The following is a 24,546-nucleotide window of genomic DNA, read 5'->3' on the forward strand; positions in this document are numbered from 1 at the left end:
CTTTTCACTCAGTCCTAGTCATGGCCCTGTGGTTCAGAAGTGAACCAGAGGCTGGGATGTACCAATATTGAGCACCTGATGGGGGATGAGGCACTGGCTAAACCCTACCAGCACTGTGGTATGCAGAGGTATCAGGCCTGAAACATCATGTATTAGTCAATTGGTCATCATAGTGTTGGAGTTATAGTGTTTGTATTATCTATTGTTTGGATCTCAATGGATAGTCTTGTTTCAACATGCTATTTGATTAGTGTTGTAATGGTTATTACAATGGAATAAAAACTTGTTTTGTGTATTTGCTATTTGTACCACATTGTTGCATGCTTCTGTAAGAATGTTGCATGGTTATATTCATTAGGAAGTGGCAACAATGTTGCAACCTCACCAGCTTGATGTAGCAAACTCCATTCTAATTATTTTAGAACACTTATAAATAATTTTTATATACACTACACCAACGTATGTGGACACCTGTTCGTCAAACATCTCATTCCAATATCATGGGAATTAATATAGATTTGGTCCCCCCTTTGCTGCTACAACAGCCTCCACTCTTCTGGGAAGGCTTTCCACTAGATGTTGGAACATTGCTGCGGGGACTTGCTTCCATTCAGCCACAAGAGCATCAGTGAGGTCGGGCACTGATGTTGGGCGATTAGGCCTGGCTCGCAGTCGGCATTCCAATTCATCCCCAAAGTGTTTGATGGGGTTGAGGTCAGGATTCTGTGCAGACCAGTCAAGTTCTACCACACCGATTTCGACAACCATTTCTGTACCTCGCTTTGTGCACGGGGGCATTGTCATGCTGTAACAGGAAAGGGCCTTCCCCTGCTGTAACAGGAAATGGCCTTCCCCACACTGTTGCCACAAAGTTGGAAGGACAGAATCATCTAGAAATTCATTATATTAAGATTAAGTTAAGATTACCCTTCACTGGAACTAAGGGGCCTAGCCCAAACCATGAAAAACAGCCCCAGACCATTATTCCTTATCCACCAAACTTTACAGTTGGCACTATGCATTCGGGCAGGTGTTCTCCTGGTATCCACCAAACCCAGATACGTCTGTCGGACTCCCAGATGATGAAGCATGATTCATCACTCCAGAGGACGCATTTCTACTGCTCCAGAGTCCAATGGTGGCGAGCTTTACACCACTCCAGCCGACGCTTGGCATTGCGCATGGCGATCTTAGGCTTGTGTGCAGCTGCAAGGCCATGGAAACCCATTTCATGAAGCTTTCATGTGCTGACATTGCTTCCAGAGGCAGTTTGGAACTTGGTAGTGAGTGTTGCAACCGAGGACAGACGATTTTTACGCGCTTCAACACTCTGCGGTCCCCTTCTCTATGCTTGTGTGGCCTACCACTTTGCGGCTGAGCTGTTGTTGCTCCTAGATGTTTCCACTTCACAATAACAGCACTTACAGCAACTCTAGCAGGGCAAAAAAAATCAAATGAACTGACTTGTTGGAAAGGTGGCATCCTATGATGGTGACACGTTGAAAGTCAGTCAGTTCTTCAGTATGAACCATTCTACTGCCAATGTTTGTCTATGGAGATTGTATGGAAGTGTGCTCGATTTTATACACCTGTCGGCAACAGGTGTGGCTGAAATAGCCGAATCTACTAATTTGAATTAGTGTCCAGCTACTTCTGGGTGGATTTTATTGTGGTGGGAAAAAGTGGCATTTCTTGGTTAAAGGGCCTGGTTGACTTCTGGTTTCTGCTCTGAGTCTATTTTAGTTGGTTCAGTGAGAGCAGCACTTGAGGAAAGTTGATTGTGTAATAGCAAGTGTACAAGGTGGGAAACATTGAATTATGTCAGATAAGAAACGCAGAGGCGAATCCGAGTCAGTGTGTGGATTATTTGGGGGGTGAGGCTGCTTTCTTCCGTGAGTTCAAGAAAAGTTCAGCTGCATAGTATTAGGCAAATTAGCGAGACCGGGAACGAGGGAGAAAAATCGTAGGGTAGTGAACGATGAGAGCACGGAGAAAGGGGTCAAATTAGTTCGAAGGAGGAGCCCAAATGACGAGTGACGGTAGACATAATTTCTAGGAAAAGAGGTAGCCTACAGGCTCATAGAAAACTCAATTATGTTCATATACTCTCTGAAAAGACATGCCAAGAGAGAGGAGTTTACGTAACTTAATTGTGTCGTTCAAAACGTTACTTTTTAAAGTCCCACCCACTTTTACATTAGAGCGAGGCAAGGCACCAGCGGGCTTGTGTGCTCGCTTCCATGACCCACGTCCCGCTCGGTTTGAGTGGTGCCTGTGAAGGGTTAAATGTGGGAGGAGCCACCACTGAAAAGGGAGCGAGAAAAAAATAAGCGATTGAAGGTGGAGCCAAAACCCAGCTGCTATTCCTTGTCACATTCTGCAGAACATGATAGCCACACAATTTGTGTGGGAACGAATTCGGGTCCTCTCTGAATAAAAACAAGAAGAACAGATTGTGTTTTGCGAATCGGGAGATTTTAAAAACAAGAAGGGCAAGATATCTAACAAATCAAGTCGTCGTGCATTGGTGGTGTTGCGCGGTGGACAACATAAGTAGATAGGCAGGCAGACAGACAGCAGGCTGATTGTCCCGTTTGAGCTCTTGCCTTGGGCAGACAATCTTCCTTACTCCAGAGGACGAGTTGGAACTAAATACGGAATTCCATTCGGATTTATCTGCAACTGCTCTCTTTTGTCTATTCTGATGTGGTTGCAGTGTTATTGAAATGGACTGGGACCCCTTTGCGTGATTTCAGGTATTCTTGTAATTTGTAGGGTAGCCTATATTGGTTTGGATCTTGTTTATTATTTGAGCAAGGCCATTGAACTGATATGTCTGGCTGAAGTTATTAAGCTTTTTCGATTAAAACAAATAATTTGGCGAATTCCAAACATCAAGTTTGACATCATGTTGACCATTCTTTTGAACGATGTGTTCAAATTGAGTGTAGGTGAATATTCCATACATTTATTATAGGTTTGCATCGGATTGACTCTACCAACTAGTGGATCCGATACCTCAAGTGTGTCTATGAACGGATTTATTCCCTTTCTTAATCCATTGCCGTTTTGACCAGTTTGCAGCCTTTCTACTACCTCTGCTGGTAGCAAACTGAAAACCACAAGGCTGCTGCTCCTATTTTCTTGTGCCCAAGTCATTGAGCGCAGCAGTCATTATTTCTCTCATCTGACAATAATCCTCACGCTTTCTCGCTACATATGATGTATGAGAGTGTGGACGTCGTGGGACTGAATCCCAGCCCGAACCCGTTTTTAATGATGGATTACTACAACCAGAGCAGAGGATGTTTGATCCCGGAGAAAGGACTTGTGCCTGGAGTGCCCCATCCCTACAGCTCGTCCATCAGAAACCAACACTGGAACGGCTCAAATCACTGTAGGTGGCATTTTCACTGCCTCGTTAACTTAATTTCACTAATCGGCGAAGTTTAACGCGAAGCCCTTTGCGCGAACTACGCCAATGTTTTTCTATAGCTGTATATGATATTTGTTTTATGAGGTGTAGAATTATGCCTATTAAATTCGTTCTCATCAAGTTAGTAAACAGTCATGTATATCCCATGTAGTTTATAACATGGTTATTACTGTACTATTTACCTCTTAACACGGCATTATAGTTTACGCATTTTTGTTATTCCGGTCTTCTATAACCCACGTTTAAATATGATTTGAAATCGTCGACAAGGATGTCTGTCAGTCGCGTAATAGCCTATGATGCAGGCAATGTTATCCAAGCTATTGCTTTTTTGATTAATATCCACGAGGTTTTATCCAGGCATACCAAATGTAATCAGATCAAACTTCCCTGCTGTCATTAACCTTCGCTGCTGCAATAATCTATTCTAGAGCCATTGCTGTAGATACGTAGCCTTTTATATACACGTCTTCAAAATGATTAAATGCTTATCCATTGAGGGCACAATAATAAAGATTAATTTGAAAGCGCAGACCTATATTATCATCGGATTTACCGATAGTTATGTAGCAAAATTGTGCAGATCTGTAATCATTATATAGTTATTGATACTGTGTAAGTATCTCAATGCACCGATAAAAAAAAAACTATAATGTTGCTGTTGTGGAGTTTGTACTTTTGCAATGACATTTGGAAGAACTTTGACCCTCATTTCTATGGAGTAGGCTCATATGTTAAATGGGGGGCGGGGGCATGAGGATAGTGGTATACTGCTGAACATCTAGTACCCTCAAACTAAACTCTGGACTTCGAAGCCAGTTCCACTGCATTTTGTCGTTGTTCCCCTCTAATCAGGGACCGATTTTAGACCTGGGACACCAGGTGTGTGCAATGAATTATCAGGTAGAACAGAAAACCAGCAGGCTCCGGACCTCCATGAGGTAAGAGTTGAGTACCCCTGATCTAGCATATATCGTGATTTGAGTCCAAGTCCGTTTAAAAAATGTTATCAGATGGAAGTTATTATTTCCTCTTGAAACACAGTAGTTTACACATGGACGGAAATAGTCCCCCCTGCCGCACTTGCAGAATCGGCTATAGAGTGCATCTGTAGCAATTGAGATGATTTTATTGTGGCAACAAAGTATCATTTGAAGGGTCATTTCATTCTGTACCTCCACAGGGGTAACCCGCTGTGCCACTCAGTCACAAAGCACACTGGGACTTTTATAGTAGAAGTGTTCTGCTTGTTGATTACAGCTGAGTGACCATAACAGCCAGGCGCTCTCATATCCTGAGACGGGATCAATTCCTCACTAAATCTGGGCTATATAAATGTACAAGAGAAGTAGATGAAAAAGTGTGTTTCTCATCAGGGTATTGAAAAATGTGCCTAGGCCCCAGAGTTTGTAAGTTAATATCCGCCCTGCTTGACCTGATTCTGTGTTTACTTAAGTCATGAGGTTTGGACAGAGATAAGGACTGGACATTGAGAAACACATCGACGACTACACCAATCACAGACAGAAACTGCTCCCATGCTGCTGGTTTTGATTAGGAGGTCATATCCCGACTAGGGTTAAAGCAATACAGCTCCTCTGAACACAACACAGACAGCACCAGCCCTCGCTGAGCTGCGGTCTCCAGCCCGTACGCTATTATCTTATTGGCCCAGTGAACGGCTCTAGTGGCGACATTGATTTAAACCATATGAGCTAATATGCAGGAGGCTAGCAGAGGGTGGGACCAGGAAAAGACCTCTGAACCCAAGCTCTGGTTCACATTGTTGTGCTAAACCAAAGAGGGCTGGGATAGTCAAACAACGTCTGGTTGTTGGCTCTCATTTTATTTACCTGTTTTTATCCCACTCTTTTGAAATGGAACTTCATATGCAGGGAATCCTATGCTGTGTAATCCACTGCACATGGGTTAGGAAATAGATGATACACTTTTACCTTGGCAGTGTGGTTCATTTTAGAGGGCCGGTCTCATAGCAATATAATGGCTTTTTCTTGGCAGGCCTCTTCCGCGTGTATCTACAGCAATTAGGCTATTCATCAGGTGACCCTTCAGATATTCTCTCAACTCTGAGTACATTCAGTGACATCTCCACCGGAGTAAAACTTGTCTCAAACTGCCTCTAAGGGCTCAGACACACAGGTAGCGTTTGCCAGGAGAGAGTACTTAGCATCTCTGAACAGAGTGCCGGTTGTAATTTGCAAACCTAATGTCGGAAGTCAAGCGTCCACCAGCGGGTGGTCCCTAAATGGCAGATTAACATTCGGTGCAGTGCGTGTGGTCTAAGACTCAACATTATCAGCTACTACTACTTACAGTATTATATATTTACAGAATATTTCATTTCTGCCCCAAGCGAAGTGTTATCTCTATCCAGCCACGTCAGCGAGTTGTGTTCATCATAAGGAACAGCAACACCAGTAGGAATCTGATTAGTTATTGTGCTGAAGAACAATGCCCAGTATCAGCGAAGTCGATTGAATGCACTTGGTTCCATTCCTTTCAGAGGGCTGCTCCTGTCAGAATCCTTACAGCAATTACAGGCTCATGCATGAAGGAATGTGCATGTCTTTTTTCACATGACTGTCACACACACTGCACGGGGAGGTGGGTTGGCGGGGGGGGGGACAAGGTGGGCTCCAGTCACAGTGCCTTGGACTCCCTCTCTCAGGCCTATTGCTTTTTCCCAGGCTGTCGTATGGCCTGTAGGGTGTGTGCCGACAGCAGCCCAAGGAGCCAAGCTTTTACTTTTTCTCAAGGCAGAGCTGCCAAGTAGTGGCCTATTGGCTCTAATCGCCTGTATTGGAGGGGGTTTGTTAACTGCTCGCTCGCCTAATCTGAATCATGTGGTATTTAAGTGCGGAAGTCCTTTCAGTAGAGTGAACCCCCCCCACACACACACACACACACACACACAAAAAAACAGATGGTATTTTTGTTTTCCAAAAGCAGGAGCAATTTTGGCAGGGCGAGTGAGGGGTGCAAGAGTTTGAGGGGAAGAGTTCCAGTTTGCTGGTGAAGTGTAAACCCGTGCGGTTTCTCCAAGGGTTGAAGTCTTGGAAGCGCCAGACAGCGTAGTTAGACCGCCCGGTAGTTGTTGGTGCTGTTGTTTTACAGTACGTGGAAACTGCGGCTGATGTGTTTGGATGCAGCTCTTGCCAAACGGTTGCAGTGTTGTTGGCTTTGCGAATGCACTACAGATATTGTTTTTCGCCCCAGACGTACAAATTGCATCTGGCAGTGTGCACCAGGGACTTGAAACCGTCCATAAACAACTTAGCATTAAAAAAACCGGCTGTTCCACTAAACCCCAAATTGGCACTGCCAAAAAGCTGGAGTTTTGTGACAATGCGATGTAGAGATGCTGAGCATAACAACTGGGAAAAATTGTCACCCTACCAGGCTTGTTCTAGCATGATCTATAGTGAGGTCTGAAATTGACACCCCTGATAAAGATATAAAGATGTACAATAAGGACTGTTTAAAATAAATAATTCAAAATACTGAGGTGTATTGTATGCTTTAGCACGAATACAATTGCTCAGAGAAAGATTTTGTTTACAAGTAATCTTTTTTTTTCTCTCAAAGGTAGGGATCAAAATTTGACACCCCTAAAGATCCTTATAAACAAAGTAGTCAAAAGTGTAGTATTCGGTCCCATATTCCTAGCACGCAATAGCTACACCACTGTGATTTATTATTTGACCCTGCTGGTCATCTATGAACGTTGAAACATCTTGAACAATCTGGCCTTAATGGCCATGCACTCTTATAATCTAACCCTTACCCCACTGTTTATAGATAAGTTTACAGATAATCACTGGTCATGCGCTTAAGTTTTTAGGTGTTCTTTCAATAGAACACTGCAGGACTTGTTCTACCCTCCTGTTTTGAACCACAGCATTTGCCCTTTTTGTCAATGCCTTTTCTGCTTTCTCTTTCATGTCCAAACACCTTGATGACCTTTTAGTGCTTTTATGGACCGGGTATTTTTCCCTTGAGGCTGTGTTGATGTGAACCTGATGGGACCGGCTAGATGGATGGACAGGCTTGCATTGGGCAAGGTCCCCTGTTTTAACAGGGTGAGCAGCAGACACAGTCTCACGTGCGTCTGCCTGCTCCTGTCAGCCCTGCAGACACAGTGATTTAGTGGCCCAGTCGGATGGCTGAAAGCATAGAGCGCCCTGTCCCACAGAACGACCTGCTTTGTCATCAAGGTATGTTTGTAATGGCGCAGGGTGAAAGGAGTTCAACGCCGTGCCTGGGAAAGGCCGTGGGGCAGCATTTCACAACCTGCCATCACTCGCCTCCCCAAATGGCACCCTGCCGTCAACCTTCAAAGCAGTCATCGCTTTAATGCAATGCATCATTTACCAAATACAGACGCCTCTCTGAACTGGGCGTTCGCCAGCCCAAGGTTACCAGTGGCAAGCTGGTCACGCGGCGCGCTCACGCGTTAATGTTTTTGAAATATGTGCCAAATGGGTGTGGTTCCGTCACCTTGAGTATTTGCACCTGGCACCGCATCTGCTTCACGTACACACAAACAACAGCGCTGACTTCAACAGTTCTATTTGCTGTGGGCGGCACGTTGCAAAAATCTTTAGACGTCGAGCACGAGGGAAATTCAGCATATTTGTGCGGAGACTGTTTGCACTCACGCTTGGATCCACCAACAGGCCGTCGGCTTGTTTGCAGAGAGATTTAGTCTGGGGCATTGGTCAGAGTACTGTACGTGAGCTGGGTTTGATGCTAAATCCCCAAACAAGGGTGGGTTTACTCTGTAAAGCCCACTTTCATGAACAAAGCAAAGCGGACAGAAAGGATTCAGCCAGTGTCATTGATTCATCGGAGCTTAAAGTAGACAAGCAATTGCAGACATAGTGACAACAGGCCGTAATCTCACTATCAATAATTATATTCTCTCTCTTGTCCCACACACACACACACACACACACACACACACAGAGAACAGGAGATTGAAATGGCTTAGGCTAAGGGGGTTCCACTCTAAAATATTCATTGCCTCTTCATTTAAATCAATTCGGTGTATATGGAGGCAGTCAAGCGTCAGACTGTCAGAAATTGAGCCAGCCTTTTGTAATCACTTCTTTACTTATCTCTTCAGATGGTTTGTGCGCTGCTTGGCTGGCTACATAGCAAGAGCTCTTCTCAATGTTCTCTCTCTCTCTCTCAAAATAACTCTTCTCCACCATCTTCGTGTCTCATCCACACCCACTCATACTAGAACATGCATAAATTCATTGAGGTATCGAACCAAGGACATTTATCAACCCAGACTTCCTCTACCATGCATTGTCATTCCCATTTTTTGGGTGGTTGCATTCTTTAGCATGCTGCCTAGGTGGTAAGCTAGAGCCTGGTGTTATTAATCTTTTAAGGTCGGCTGTCCTCATTTGTTTCTTATTTTACACTATTCTTTTGTTCATTTGCTCTCCGTATAATGGGTTATTACAGGGAAAGTCAAATTATTTCATCAGAAACTTGTGCATAATTCTCACAGGGTTAAAGCCCCCCCACAAACTCTTTCCCTCTGACCGAAAGCAAGATGGCCGTCTGCCCATCCCCTTGCCCTCTGGTCCTCCTCTGGAGAGTCAGCATGTTGCAACATCATCACACGAAGGGCCAGCCAACTGTGTACTTCTCAGGTTGTCTGTCTCCACACAATGGAATCCCCTCCTATTTAGAGAGTGGGACATCCGTACCAAACGCAGCAAAGGGCCCAGAAAATGGGCCGGAGGTTAGCACGCTAAAAATACTGGCATCTTCCCTGCTTCTGTGAGAGAAAATAGCATACTGCGGCTGCCTGCTGCCACCACCACCAAAGTGAGTTTTAATCTCTCACCAAAATGGCCCCTCGAGGAGCTTATAATACTTTTACATTATGGAGTTAGTATACTGCTATTACATCCATTTTTAGAGAAATTGGAGGTCATATCATATAACCACAATCTGCTTTATTTCTTGTCATGAAAGTGTATCCGTCTCGTTTTCTGCACCAGGACATAGTTTTAATAACATAGCGGGCCTACCCATGCCTGAACACAAAAAGAAACGAGACATTGAGTCTGTGGCCCAGATGATCTCATTGCGGTTACAGAAGCCGGGTCCTTATTTGCTCTGCCGTCACAATAGCGTTGTGTCTGTGTGTTTAAGGGTTCCTGGGCTGGGTAGCTCGTCTGAGGAAGATGAGCCGATCCTGTCCCTTGATTTATGTGCTGCTTCTGGTGGAGTAACTTAAAGGCCCAGTGCAGTCATAAATGTGATTTTCCTGTGTTTTATATACATTTCCACACTTAGGTTTGAATAATACTGTGATGTTGTGAAATTTATGCTCTTTTAGTGAAGGAGCTGTTTGTAATGTCAACCTGTTTTGGTGGGATGGAGTTTTAGCTTTCAATTTTGACATCACCGTGAGGTAAATTAGTTAATAGACCAATAACAAAGAGTTCCAAACCAATAACTGCTAATTTCCTGTTTTCCCCCTCCCACTCAGACCACTCCCAGACAGCCCTACAATATTCTTGCTTGAGAAATTTGCCCTTTGCTAAGAATCTATTTGTTTCTTTTTGACCATTTTCAATTGAAAACAATCACTGTAAAGTATGTCATTGTTACCCAGAAATGATTTTAGGATCCCTCCAGATTGTCTTCACTCTATCCTCTCCGCTCCATCCCGCTCCTCACAATCCCGCCCTGCATGCAGGAACCCTGCATGTCTGGATCAAGTCAGCCTTTCTCTGGCCAGCGACTGACTTACTCGCTGTATCATTTGTATCATTTGATATTAATGTCTCTTTTCACCCACTTCGTCTGACATTTGAGGGTTAAAGGCCCACCTGGGAACTCCTTTAACCAGCATCCAGAGATGTGGAGGTGGAAATAAAGTATGATCAACACCTTTTAAAAGATGGAGAATAAGAGACTCCCTTACCTCCCCGCCTCCCCCTCTTGAGAAGCATGCGAGGGAAGGAGAGGCTCGACTTAGACGGATCGTTCACCGTCTAGCATTGAGGATATTAGTGTGGCTCTCATTGTGCGAAGTGAGAGATGCCCTCTAGCTCGACAGCTCGGAACACGTGTGGTTGACGAGAGGTGAGAGACAGACGCTCATTATCCCTATCCTGTTTACTATGAATGGCGTTAGTGTGTAAAATAGGATCTATGCCCATCATTAGATAGTGTTTTGTCTCTAACCGTTGCACCTTTAGGCAAATCAGAGAATAGGGCCTACTGTCTTACTAAGGACAGAGTTAGTGTTTCCCATGATAGTAATTGTGCAGATATCACGTTAGGTTAGCAGTAGACTAAAGCTCACTGCTTCATAGTCCACTTACTGCCTATTTGATATGAATACAGGCAACTACGGCTATTTCCCCACTGAAGACATTTCAGGCTACGTGCAGAGAAACAGCACCATGGTGATTTGAGCCTACAGCTACCAATGTTTTGATGTTTCAGACAGACATCGTAGTCGCTATGACGGTCTGTTCCTCATTTAAGCCATCTTATTTAAACGACTGGCTGTTATCTAGGACCTGGGAGAAAATGGAAATGTGCATTTGTGCCGTCTGCTCGGCAGGGAGTCTGGTTGTGTTATTTCAGGGGGAATTTCTAAGTTACCTGAGGAAAGCATTTTGTCGTAGGCTTATTTTTTTTGTTTAAATTTAGGAGGTCAGAGAAAAGGCATTTGTGTGTGAGTTTATCTCAAACAAACATCTCACTCTATAACAACACCATCTCCCAATGTCCCCATATCACCCAAGTGTTGCCCAATGATAATCACACAATGTGCTGAAAGGAGGATGTCTGGCCTTTACTGTAAAGTAGATCCATCCACAAATATTGCCTTTGCTGCTCACACACAGTGAGCAATGCTTGCGCACACACTTAAGACCAGGACTGATAGAGCGCTCTACTGTACAGCATACCACTGATCCTCTCAGTAGTTAGGGAAACAATCTTATTACTTCAGGAGTTTGCTTTCCTCCTTTCTCTCCACCCAAGGATGTAACTAAACGGAGAAGGAAACGGACACTTGTTTGAACTGCAGCGACCGAGCCACCGCACAGCGTAAACTAGTTCATCTCTTTATTGTAGTATAGTGGAGTCCCGCTGTGTCTGACTCCCTGCTGCCTCCACGGGCCGGTGGCACACAGGCTGCTGTGCCCTCACACAGGCTGCTGTGCCCTCACACAGGCTGCTGTGCCCTCACACAGGCTGCTGTGCCCTCACACAGGCTGCTGTACCGTACGTGTGAAACCTTTGCACAGCCACGGTTGTTGCACAACAGCGCCGGATTTCTATGTCTGTGCTGTCAGCACCCTGAGAGACGAGGTTTCACTCTGAGAAAACGGGCTGCGGGAGCTGGCGTTTTGAAACACTCATCCCTCTGGAGCAGTCGCGGGGGTTTGATGTCATTTTTGTGTGGGTTGAGAGATGAAAAGAGGGAGAGGGCGAGGCAGGAAGTGAGTGAGTGAGTGCGAGCTGAGGCTTTGCTAGGATGACTCATTATTTGAATGCTCTCAGTTTCAACTGATGGGGGACTTGGCATGGATCCAGTTAGATGTGAAACGGGCCGGTTGGAAAATGTAGTGTGGTACAGAATGGCCGATATCTTTGCCCTATTTAGCAGTGTTACTGTTGTTTGTTTTCACCTCACGTTGTCTCCTGTGACGTATGGGGCCAAAGCCTCACACAGTCTTAATGACCCAGCAGGTGCCGACTGCACGGTTGCCCAAATTCTCTCTCGTGCGCAGAGTGGGTCAGTAGTAATCCCCCCTGTGTGAATTATGGATTGGGTGTAATGCAGGGATTAGCGCCCACAAACTTTCTGGTGCAGCTGTGCTGTAGTTGGTGCATAGGTGACCAATCAGGTGCCTGCAGAAGGAGACTGAAGCTCTCTGGGCCACAGAAGAGAGGTTAGGATAAGACCAGCTTTAAAGCCCCCATTAGCTGTCCTCCGCTACTTTCCTCACCTTATATCCACGGCTGAAACGTGCAGAGGTAGACTGAGGTAAGGAATATAGTCTGAATATATATATATATATATATATATGCACACACACACAGTGGGGTAAAAAAGTATTTAGTCAGCCACCAATTGTGCAAGTTCTCCCACTTAAAAAAATGAGAGAGGCCTGTAATTTTCACCATAGGTACACTAGGTACATAGGTACACTTCAACTATGACAGACAAAATGAGAAAAACAATCCAGAAAATCACATTTGTAGGATTTTTAATGAATTTATTTGCAAATTATGGAGGAAAATAAGTATTTGGTCAATAACAAAAGTTTCTCAATACTTTGTTATATACCCTTTGTTGGCAATGACAGAGGTCAAACATTTTCTGTAAGTCTTCACAAGGTTTCCACACACTGTTGCTGGTATTTTGGCCCATTCCTCCATGCAGATCTCCTCTAGAGCAGTGATGTTTTGGGGCTGTTGCTGGGCAGGCCTCTCATCTTTTTAAGTGGAATAACTTGCACAATTGGTGGCTGACTAAATCATTTTTTGCCCCACTGTGTGTGTGTGTGTGTATGTGTATATATATGTATGTGTATATAATCAGTTTTTTGCATGGGTTGCGTCTCAATCAACAGCATCCGCTGATGTTGCCCTTCCGCATTTGCGGTGAAAGGTGGCAGAGCTAAAGCAGTGTTTGTTAGATCATGAGACATCCAGAAACATCTGTGGAGTCAGCATTTTGGCCTACAAACTATTATGAATCCTCAAAGATGACTCTCACGAACACGATGGTGTTCTCTGTTTTGCTCTACGACCCCCACAATCGTCACAGGATGCGCCTGAAGTCGGTACAGCCGATCTGCTAACTTCTGTTTGTAGCATCCAAACAGTTTGGGCTATATACTAATATGACCCCTCTGTGGAAAGGTGACTCTCTCACAAACACCAGTTTAAACAATGAATACAGCGCATTCAGACAGTATTCCGACCCCTTGACTTGCATTATAGCCTTATTCTAAAATGGATTAAATTCTCTGCAGATCCTCTAAAGCTCTGTCAGGTTGGATGGGGAGTGTCGTTGCACAGCTATTTTCAGGTCTCTCCAGAGATGTTTGATTGGGTTCAAGTCCGGGCTCTGGCTGGGCCACTCAAGAACATTCAGATATTTGTCCCCGAAACCACTCCTGCATTGTCTTGGCTGTATGCTTAGGGTTGTTGTCCTATTGGAAGGTGAGCCTTCGCCCCAGTCTGAGGTCCTGAGCACTCTGGAGAAGTTTTTCATCAAGGATCTTTCTGTACTTTGCTCCATTCATCTTTCCCTCTGTACTGACTAGTCTCCCAGACCCTGCCGCTGAAAAACATCCCCACAGCATGATGCTGCCACCACCATGCTTCACTGTAGGGATGGTGCCAGGTTTCCTCCAGATGTGACGCTTGGGGCAGCAGGTAGCCTAGTGGTTAGAGCGTTGGGCCAGTAAACGAAAGGTGCTGGATTGAATCCCCAAGCTGACATGGTAGAAATCCGTCGTTCTGCCCCTGAACAAGGCAGTTAAAACTTCTTAGGGATATCCCCCTTTTTCCAATTTTCGCCTAAAATGACATACCCAAATCTAACTGCCTGTAGCTCAGGCCCTGAATCAAGGATATGCATATTATTGGTACTATTTGAAAGGAAACACTTAGACGTTTGTGAAAATGTGGATTGAATGTAGGAGAAAACACAATAGATCTGCTAGAAGAAAATATAAAGAGAAAAACAACCATTATTTTTGTTTGTTTTTCTACCACCATCTTTGAAATGCAATAGAAAGGTCCCACATCTAGCCACCCATCACTCTGGTTGGCAGCAGTGTATGTGCAAAGTTACAGACGGATAAGTTGAAGTAGTAAACTACATGATATTTAGTGTGAAGTCACCCAGGTATATTTGGGCAAATCGTGAAGGAGACATTCACATTCCTTTTTTCTGCAAGAATATCGTCAAATCTGTATACTTGGACTTTGATTTAGCTTTTCCAGTATTATTAGCCATATTATAAGTTCAACAGTTGCAAAACACTCTGTTTTTTTAACTTCATAACTCTCCATATTCTAATAATTTTTGTCCAAAAGGAAAAGGCTTGCTGTCGCACAAGGTTAGCAGCTACGTTTTGCGACAGATACGGAGTTTCCGGATACTCCCGTAAAGCCAAGCCCATTGGCTATCTAGCTAGCTTTGTTTGACCCCGATTGATTGGTGCTTATTTGACAAAGTTAGTCGATCAAGTGAAGACCGCCTGCGGCGTCGCTCTCTGACCAAATTTGGTGTCCTATAGGATATACTACACCTCTAATGATATAGTGAAGTCTGGTTACGTTTTAGGATCTCTGATGAATAAATACAAATGTGATTTGACTGGTTGAAACACCGTTTAGGGTTAGATTTTCACAGATTCCTTTCTTTGCAATTGAGTGGAAATACGAAACTGATCGTGCATGCTATATGGACCTTTTTTAGGATATGAAAAATGATTTTATCTAACAAAATGACACTTCGTGTTATCTCTGGGACCCTTTGGATGATAAATCAGAGCAAGATTTCAGAATGTAAGTACACATTTCACCTTCAGAAGTGAATTTATCAAACCTATCATGGTGAAAAGGTATTTTGTTTTTAGGAGCTCTCCTCAAACAATAGCATGGCCTTTTTTCGCAGTAATAGCGACTGTAAATTGGACAGTACAGTTATATTAACAAAAATGTAAGCTTTCAGCCGATATAAGACACGTGCCGACATTTGTTGTTTCTCTAAAAATCTGCGATTGTGACACAAGGTGCTGCATGATTTACAACTGTCCTGTTGACGGGACGCCTATCCCTAAGAAGTTTTAACCCACGGTCCCCGGTAGGCCGTCCATTGTAAATAAGAATTTGTTCTTAACTGACTTGCCTGGTTAAATAAAGGTTTCATCAGACCAGAAAATCTTGCTTCTCATAGTCTGAGTCCTTTAGGTTTCTTGAGGTGCCTTGTATAAACATCTCAAATACGATCAATGGAAACAGGATGCACCTGAGCTCAATTTCAAGTCTGAATACTTATGTAAACAAGGTATTTTTGTTTTAGAATAAGGCTGTAACATAACAAAATGTGGGAAAAGTCCAGGGGCCTGAGTACTTTCCGAAGGTCCTGAAATTCAAAATCAAATAGCTAAATTATGCTTGGTATAACCATCTTAATCCCTCACTTTAACAAGGGTCTTGGGGCCCTTGTTAAGGTCAATGACAGCATGATCTCTACCAAGTACCAGGACATTTTATCCAAAAACCTGGTTACCTCTGCTTGGAGGCTGAATCTTGTCCGCAAGTTGATCTTCCAGCAAGACAATGATCCCAAGCACACATCAAAATCCACAAAGAAGTGGTTATTTGACCACAAAATCTAAATTGTACAATGCCCATCTCAGTCGCCAGACTATTGAAAACCTGTGGTTTGAATTGAAGAGGCCAGTCCATCAGAGCAGACTGAAGGGTCTGGAAAGATTCTTTATGGAGGAATGGTCTAAGATCCCTCCCAATGTGTTCTCCAATCTCATAAAACATTCTAGTAAAAAGGCTCAGTGCCGTTGTCCTCGCAAAGGGAGGGTGCACTGAGTATTGAAAACGGGTGCCAATACCTATCATTTTGACACCTATCATGTTGATAAAGTATTATTTGTTTAACAAAATCTTTCTCTCAACAATTTGTATTATTTTAAAATAGACTTTTACAAAAAAAAAAGGTTGTTGCTCAGTATTTGTATTTATTTTATACGGTGTATTAATCCCCCTCATCTTTATATAGGGTGCCAATAATTTTGAAGGTGACTAAATCACCTTTCTCTGGCCCGAAGCCTGATCAATCTGCTTCTTCCCCTGACCTGGCCTACTTGGAGCCTAGCTGTAGTCAGTCAGTTTCATCTCATTTTGAAGCAGCCAACAAACACAGCGGAGGCCTGGCTGAGAGAGAGGCGGCGGAGGCGCCTTGATTCCCTCTCTCACGCCTTTAACAGCTCCCATCTCTCAACCCCCTCTGCAGGGCTCTTATTTACTTACTCATAGCAGATTCGCGTTCATGTTGTCCTCATTCCCCCAATATCCTCATTAGATTCAGGCTTTGTAGCGTATGAATGGTTGCCTGTCCTATCATGTAGTTTAGCATAGACACTATGGTCTCTACCTAGAGTGTACTACACTACATTATACCATGGCATTTTTGAATACTCCTTTCTGATTGGCTTGAAGGGCATTCTAGAATGTGCATTATTTCCCTTTTAACGGCACTATTTATGGAAAGCTCCCGCTCTGAATAACACATTGGGGACGCTTGCATTATGGATGGGCCACTTAGCTTAATGGACAGTTAACTGGGAAGGGCCGGGTTGCTCGGGTGTCGCTGTTACACACACAGGGGCCCTTAGTACACACACGGTCAGGCGGCCCTGGGTTCAAACGTTGAGTTTGAGGTCAGGCGTGCGAGCAGGTTAACAGCACCCGGGGGAGATTAACGCCTCTCACCTGACCGACCGCAGGGTCAGGTTACCAGCCAGTTAACTCTTTACACACTTAGTCCATTGTACACACTCACACATATGCGCTTTGTCGTGCACGCACACACGCAACTAGGGAAATCTAAACGCACACTGACAGAGGAAGCTAAACATGTCCTTCATTAAAGTCTGGAAACATCCCTCTGCCGACACCGCTCTGACTTCTCTCGTCAGCCAACTCCTAAGTCTCTGGATAGGCCCCGGCTCCACCGACCCATAGGGCTCTGGTCAAAAGGAGTGCACTACATCGTCTCAAATCGCACCCTATCTGTTTTTCCGCATTACCTCCCAGTGCTAAAGACAAATGAGTGCTCCTCAGCCCTGTCCTCCCCTCGCTCTGCCCAAATCCACCGGTAAGGAGACCCCTGACTCGGCAGACAGCTGAATCAAATGTGTGTCATCAGTCATCATTAGTGGGAATGAGGAGGAGGCTGATCTGAGGTCCGGGGCTTCGGTACTTTGCTGTCATGTGTTCCTCCATAATGACACAGCCTAGAGCTAGGCGGCTGGTGTTCAACTACAAATGGAGCTCTGTTGCTAGGTCTGTGCTCTCTCTTTGGTAATAATAGCACGGTCACTGTCTCTGCCCTATCTCACCCCACCATCCACCCCTTACGTCACGTGGATAGTCTTAGGATATACCACAGTAATTATGGCATGTTTTTAGCCTGACCTTGTATTTGATGTAAATCTAATCACATTTTATTTGTCACATGCTCCGATTACAACCGGTGTAGACCCCACCGTGAAATGCTTACTTACTAGCCCTTAAAATGCAGTTTTAAGAAAATAGAGAAATGCTTACTTACTAGCCCTTAAAATGCAGTTTTAAGAAAATAGAGAAATGCTTACTTACTAGCCCTTAAAATGCAGTTTTAAGAAAATGCACATAGTCCAGGTGGCCATTTGATTAATTGTTCAGCAGTCTTATGGTTTGGGGGTAGAAGCTGTTAAGGAGCCTTTTGGACCTAGACTTGGCGCTCCGGTACCGCTTGCTGTGCGGTAGCAAATTGAACAGTCTATGACTTTGGTGACAGGAGTCTTTGACCATTTTTTGGGCCTTCCTGTGACACCGCCTAGTATAGAGGTCCTGTATGGCAGGAAGCTTGGCCCCAGTGATGTATTGGGCCGTACGCACTACCCACAGTAGTGCCTTACGGTCAGATGCAGAGCAGTTGACATCCGAAGCAGTGATGCAACTGGTCAGGAGGCTCTCGATGGTGAAGCTGTAGAACTTTTTAAGGTTCTGGGGACCCATGACCCAAGGTTCTGGGGAAAGGCATTGTCGTGCCCTCTTTCTTGGTGTGTTTGGACCATGGTCGTTTGGTGATGTGGACACCAAAGAACTTGAAACTCTCAACCCGCTCCACTACAGCCCCGTCGATGTGAATGGGGGCGTGTTCGGCCCTCCTTTTCCTGTATTCCACGATCATCTCCTTTGTCTTGCTCACGTTGAGAGAGAGGTTGTTGTCCTGGCACCACACTGCCAGGTCTCTGACCTCCTCCCTATATGCTGTCTCATTGTTGTCGTCAGGAAACTTAATGATGGTGTTGGAGTCGTGCCTGGCCACACAGTCATGGGTGAACAGGAAGTACAGGAGGGGACTAAGCACGCACCCCTGAGGGGTGTCCCGTGTTGAGGATCAGTGTGGCAGATGTGTTGTCTACCCTTACCACCTGGGTACGGCCTGTCAGGAAGTCCAGGATCCAGTTGCAGAGGGAGGTGTTTAGCTTAGTATCTTTAGCTTAGTGATGAGCTTTGTGGGCACTATGGAGTTGAACGCTGAGCTGTAGTCAATGAATAGCATTTTCACATAGGTGTTCATTTTGTCCAGGTGGGAAAGGGCAGTGTGGAGTGTGATTGAGATTGTGTCATCTGTGGATCTGTTTAGAGCGGTATACGAATTGGAGTGGGTCTAGGGTTTCCGGGATGATGATGTTGTCAGCCATGACCAGCCTTTCAAAGCACTTCATGGCTACCGACGTGAGTGCTACGGGGTGGTAGTCATTTAGGCAGGTTACCTTTGCTTTCTTGGGCACAGGGACTATGGTGGTCTACTTGACACATTTAGGTTTTACAGACTCGTTCAGGGAGAGATTGAATCCTTGTGAATGTTGATCTGTTTCAAGGTCTTGCTCACATATGATACGGAGAGCGGGATCACACATTCGTCCCGGAACAGCTAGTGCTCTCATGCATGCTTTAGTGTTGCTTGCATAAAAGGCATTTAGCCCGTCTGGTAGGCTCGTATCACTGGGCAACTCGCAGTTGGGTTTCCCTTTGTAGTCTGTAATGGTTTGCAAGCCCTGCCACATCCGACAAGCATCAGAGCCAGCGTAGTAGGATTCAATCTTAGTCCTGTATTGATGCTTTTCCTGTTTGATAGTTCGTCTGAGGGCATAACAGGATTTCTTATAAACTTCCGGATTAATGTCCCGCTCCTTGAAAGCGGCAGCTCTAGCCTTTAACTCGGTGTGGATTTTGCCTGTAAACTATGGCTTCTGGTTGGGATATGTACGTACGGTCTCTGTGGGGACGACGTCGTCGAAGCACTTATTGTTGAAGCCGATGACTGAGGTGGTATACTCCTCAATGCCATTGGATGAATCTCAGAACATATTCCAGTCTGTGCTTGCAAAAAAGTCCTGTAGCATCCGCGTCATCTGACCACTTCCGTATTGATCGAGACACTGGTACTTCCTGCTTTAGGTTTTGCTTGTAAGCAGGAATCAGGAGGATAGAATTATGGCCAGATTTTCTAAATGGAGGGTGAGGGAGAGCTTTGTACGTGTCTCTGTGTGTGGAGTCAAGGTGGTCTAGAGTTGTTTTTTTCCCCTCTGGTTACACATGTGACATGCTGGTAGAAATGGGGTAAAACAGATTTAGGTTTGCCTGCTTTAAAGTCCCCTGCCACTAGGGGCGTCCCTTCTGGATGAGCATTTTCTTGTTTGCTTATGGCCTCATACAGCTCGTTGAGTGCGGTCTTAGTGCCAGCGTCGGTTTATGCTGCTACGAAATATATAGATAAACTCTCTTGATAGTGTGGTCTATAGCTTATCATGAAGTACTTTACCTCAGTCGAGGAATACCTCGAGTCTACCTTAATGTTAGAAATCGTGCACCAACTGTTGACAAATAGACACACTCCCCCAACCCTCGTCTTACCAGACGTAGCTGTTCTGTCTTGCAGATGCACGGGAAACCCAGCCGACTCTATATTATCCGTGTCGTCGTTCAGCCACAACTCGGTGGAACATAGGATCTTACAGTTTTTAATGTGCCGTCGGTAGGATAGTCTCGAACAGAGTTCATCCAGTTTATTCTCCAGTGATTCCACATTGGCTAATAGAACGAATGGTAGAGGCGGTTTACCCACTCGCCGACTAAATCTCAGAAGGCACCCTGATCTCAGCCCCCTGTATTTCCTTCTTCTCTTCATGCGAATGACGGGGATTTGAGCCTTGTATGGGAGCAGCGTTATATCCTTCATGTCAGAATCATAAAAGAAAAAAAACTTAGTCCAGTTCAAGGTGAGTAATCTCTGTTCTGATATCCAGTAGATCTTTTCGGTCATAAGAGACAGTAGCATCAACATTATATACAAAATATGTTACAAACAATATGGAAAAAAAACACAAAATAGCACAATTGGTTAGGAGCCTGTAAAACGGCAGCAATCTCCCCCGGCACCATTCTTGTAAAAAAAAAATGTGTCCTGTACATGGGGTGTACACTGTACAGTACAGGAATGTGAACTATTATCTAGCTATGAGGGACATGATATAGAGATAAAAACATACGTAAATGGCAATTGGAGTTATTAGGGTTTAAATCACGTTGACAAGTGTTTAAGCAATTGCGGTTATCTGCGATCTAATGTCGGCAATGGAAGCGAGATGACCCGGTCGCAATGCTAAGCACATGTCAGTCACACACGAACATGATCCAACACACACGCACACTGCACTCTCGACCTCACTCTCTCATCTCCAGTGTCAGTGTCAGGCTGAAACTAGCAGTTGAGGAGATCAAATTGTACTAATCCTGCCCCCCTGTGATTGACTTACTGTCGTCCTCACAGAGGGAGAGGAAGACAAAGAGAGAGAGGTGGGGAGTTTTAGTTTAACGTGACAAAGCCTGATTTCAGCGACCCACTCCTCACTCTTTCCCTCGGTCCCTTGTTCACCGAGCCCCCCTCTTAACCCTCCCCTGCCTCTCAAAGTCCACTTCAACTCTCTAATGCAAATAGCCCTTTGGTCCCCTTGTGTATATTTATGACCCACTTCCTCTAGTGTTTGAATATGCGCTTGAGAACAGAGGGCTGAATAACTGCCAGTCACAAAGGATTAGGCCCTATCAATGAGCAGATAACCTCTCTGTGGAGAGCAAGCACATGGGAATGTTTGAGCCTCTGTCGGCTCTCACAGACGTGCCCACCCTGTCACTGTGTGTGGTGTTGGGCTAATGCAGTTTATTAGCCCTAGTTAATATACAACTTAAGCCAAGTCTAGTGGTTAAGCGCATTGGGCCAGTAATTTGAAAGGTCGCTGGTTCGAATCTCAAAGGTGGAAAAATCTGCTGGTGCCCTTGAGCAAGGCACTTCTTAACCCTAATTGCTCCTGTTAGTCGCTCCGGATAACAGTGTCTGCTAAATAACTAAAATGTAACTGAAGGATGTTTGCGTACAAACATGGCATAGTAAATCCATAGAGTTTTAACCATATGAGTAGGAGGAATCTTTAAAAACTACAGTGCTGCCCTAATCATTGTTGATGGGCTATCTTTGAGGATTTAGTACCTTTTTGTTTACTTTGGAGTGGACGTGTGTTTTGCTGTTTGCTAGTGTACAGTGCAGATGAAGGATATGGCGCCAGTGCCATCACTCTGAGGGCATCTCCAGACTTAACCTTGGCAGCATTGCATTGGCATGCCCCGCCATGCCCGCTGGCACAGGCCTTGTGTGTCTGCAGCTGCACATCAGAGAGAGAGAGAGCATGTGAGAGAGAGACACACTTACATAATTCATCCAGTTAACACATCTTTTATAAGGAGGGATCATCTCAATGTTTGATGCAGCCCTTTCACACTTGACACAGTTCTCATTTAAAAGCTGGTTTGATAAGACCTCAGTCTAATTCACAATGGTTCAGGATGATCATCGGAGTGGGCAACGACACTGGCTAGGGCTAGGTTATCCACAGCAGAAGTGTGTCGCGAGGTACGAGGCGGTAAAGGCCAGAGAGTTGTCAAAAGAGGCTGTAGTAGTGCAAACACACACATACACATGCATACACCAGTGGTGTAGCTGAAGGTAAGCGCAAGTAAACACAGTTTAGCCACTCCTCCCCCAAAGTATGAAGTCCAATTTTATTTGTCACGTGCTTCATAAACAACAGGTGTAGACTAGGCTTTTACCGGGGTATTTGGAAGTAGCAACAGGATAGTTTTTCAATACCGTCAATTACATTGAGTTGAGCCAGTCGGGAGCTTGTTCGTAAAGGGAGCAGGTGAGTCCAGCTGTGTATTGACAGGGGTCGCATTTTATATTGAAAGTCAATAGTGTTTTTTTTTCTTTTTCCTCCAATATAGTGATCAGAGACGTGCGGCTATAGTTTTCCTTCACAGAAAATACATTTGTGCAAACAATTTGGCAGAAAATAGCTTCATTGTCATCAGACAACAACAGAAGTGCAACACTCTGGCTGGCAGCCACACAAGTAAATGAGCTTACAATGACAAAGCAAGGTCTTGTTGAAATGAATGATGCATGGTAAGCATATTTCTAATGTTTATCATAGAAAGAATGTGACTAAACAAAACATTAGGAAATGTAGCTGAAGTTAATCTTGCATTTTATCAGAGAAAAGTAGGGTAACCTACACCGAGAAAAGTACCAGAGAAAAGTAGGGTAGGCTACACCCGAGAAAAGTACCAGAGAAAAGTAGCTACACATCAGTCAGAGCGCTGTCTATTGATTGAATGCCCTTCGTGAATTCTCATCCAAGGAGAGAAGTGCAACTGAAGCACAAAATGTGTTTGACACTGAGCAGAAATTACAATAAGAAGCATTTTGATCTGTGTTTATAAAACAAAAATATATTTCTTATCCATTTTTTAAAAATTTCCTGTGTAAAAAACTAAGAATTCTGCGTTAGAGCGACCCTTCGTTTAACTTGCTAGTTAGCTAAGTAAGTAGCTGAATTAATAACGTCATGGGGAACCATATTGTGTTAGCTTTCTGCCGTGTTTGAGAAGCCCTGTGGATGAGTTATCTGTACAGCTGCCATTGCAGCTTGATTTCCCTGCATTTTTTCTTCTTTCGCTCTGAGCCGTCTGCTCATCCCTATCTTCTCGAGCAGAGCAGGCAGGCCCGTTGCCCTAGTGACTCCCAGACTCCACACAGACACACTGTATACACAGTACTGTTCTTTGTTCAGACAAGCATGCGTCAAAACTTTGTTTATTTGCACAATGTCTCGTTCACATTCACTTGTAAATGTCCAAACTCACCATTCGGGCCTATATGTATAACTTTATGAGCTGGATTAACTGTCTTCCCTTTAGTTTACTTTCATTTGTGCTCGTTAGCATATTTAGCTAGCAGCCTCCATGGAAATTCGATATTATGTTAGCATTCTCTTAATAGACACCAATGGGAATTTTAGATTTTGGTTTTGCCCCTCGTGGACTAAGCCGGTAATACCGTAAATCCCGGCGTGAAAGGTCGATACGAGGAATGAAAATCTGGATTCCGCTCAACCCCAGTGTAGACTAACTGAAGTACTTACGGGCCGGGCCCTTTCCAACAATGCAGAGAGAAAAATAATAGAAAGGTAATAACACTGTTCAGATCATGATTCCCCCCCCTCTCTACTTTCAGTAGGCTGGATGTGGGTCACTCCGCTGGATGTGGGTCACTCCGCTCCATGGTTTGAGCCTTTGTGTCCCAAATGACACCCTATTCCCTTTTTCGTGCCCTACTTTTGACCAGGGCCCATATGGCTCTGATTTACATTTAAGTAATTAAGCAGACGCTTTTATCCAGAGCAACCTTACAGTAGTGAGTGCATACATTTTCGTACTGGTCCCCCATGGGGATCTAACCCACAACCCTGGCTTTGCAAGCGCCATGCTCTACCAACTGAGTCACACAGGACCAAAAAGTAGTGTACTATATAGGGTAAGGTGTCACTGCGAAGTGGATGTTAATAGCCCCTCTAGAGACTCATTCTGACTGAGTCTAAGTTGCACCAACACTGGACAGCATCATGTGTGAACGGCAAGAGTCTCTCCTCTCACACCCCTCCATGCCCTGGCATCTTCTTTTCTGGCTGCCCTTTGCCCCCTCTCTCAGCCTCTCCCTCTGGGGTGCTGTTGTCACCATGTTGCCCCCCACCATCAGCTCATGCCAAATGTTTCTAGGTTCCCCGGGCAGGTGCCAGCACACATGACTCCGGGCGTCAATCAGCAGCTATAAACGGCTATTGGATTTAGTTACTACACTGAACAAAAATTATAAACTCAACATGTAACAA

General features: G+C 44.6%; 1 protein-coding gene across 6 annotated transcripts in view; it reads left to right on the top strand.

The window, feature by feature from the left end:
- The window catches only part of raraa (retinoic acid receptor, alpha a), a 220,219-nt gene that overhangs the window by 164,182 nt on the left and 31,491 nt on the right, over window positions 1–24,546 (top strand). Inside the window, exon 1 of one of the 6 annotated variants that reach the window (XM_024386749.2) lies at window positions 2,317–3,397. The exons of 4 other annotated variants lie outside the window; for them this stretch is intronic. In XM_024386749.2, coding sequence (XP_024242517.1) covers window positions 3,220–3,397 — 178 coding nt within the window. In that variant the 5' untranslated portion in view covers window positions 2,317–3,219. Of the gene's footprint in view, window positions 1–2,316; window positions 3,398–24,546 lie in introns of those variants that run through there. One more of the 6 variants, XM_024386753.2, reaches the window with a different exon arrangement.

Source organism: Oncorhynchus tshawytscha, linkage group LG24 (assembly GCF_018296145.1).
Source record: "Oncorhynchus tshawytscha isolate Ot180627B linkage group LG24, Otsh_v2.0, whole genome shotgun sequence".
Taxonomy (NCBI): Eukaryota; Metazoa; Chordata; class Actinopteri; order Salmoniformes; family Salmonidae; genus Oncorhynchus; species Oncorhynchus tshawytscha.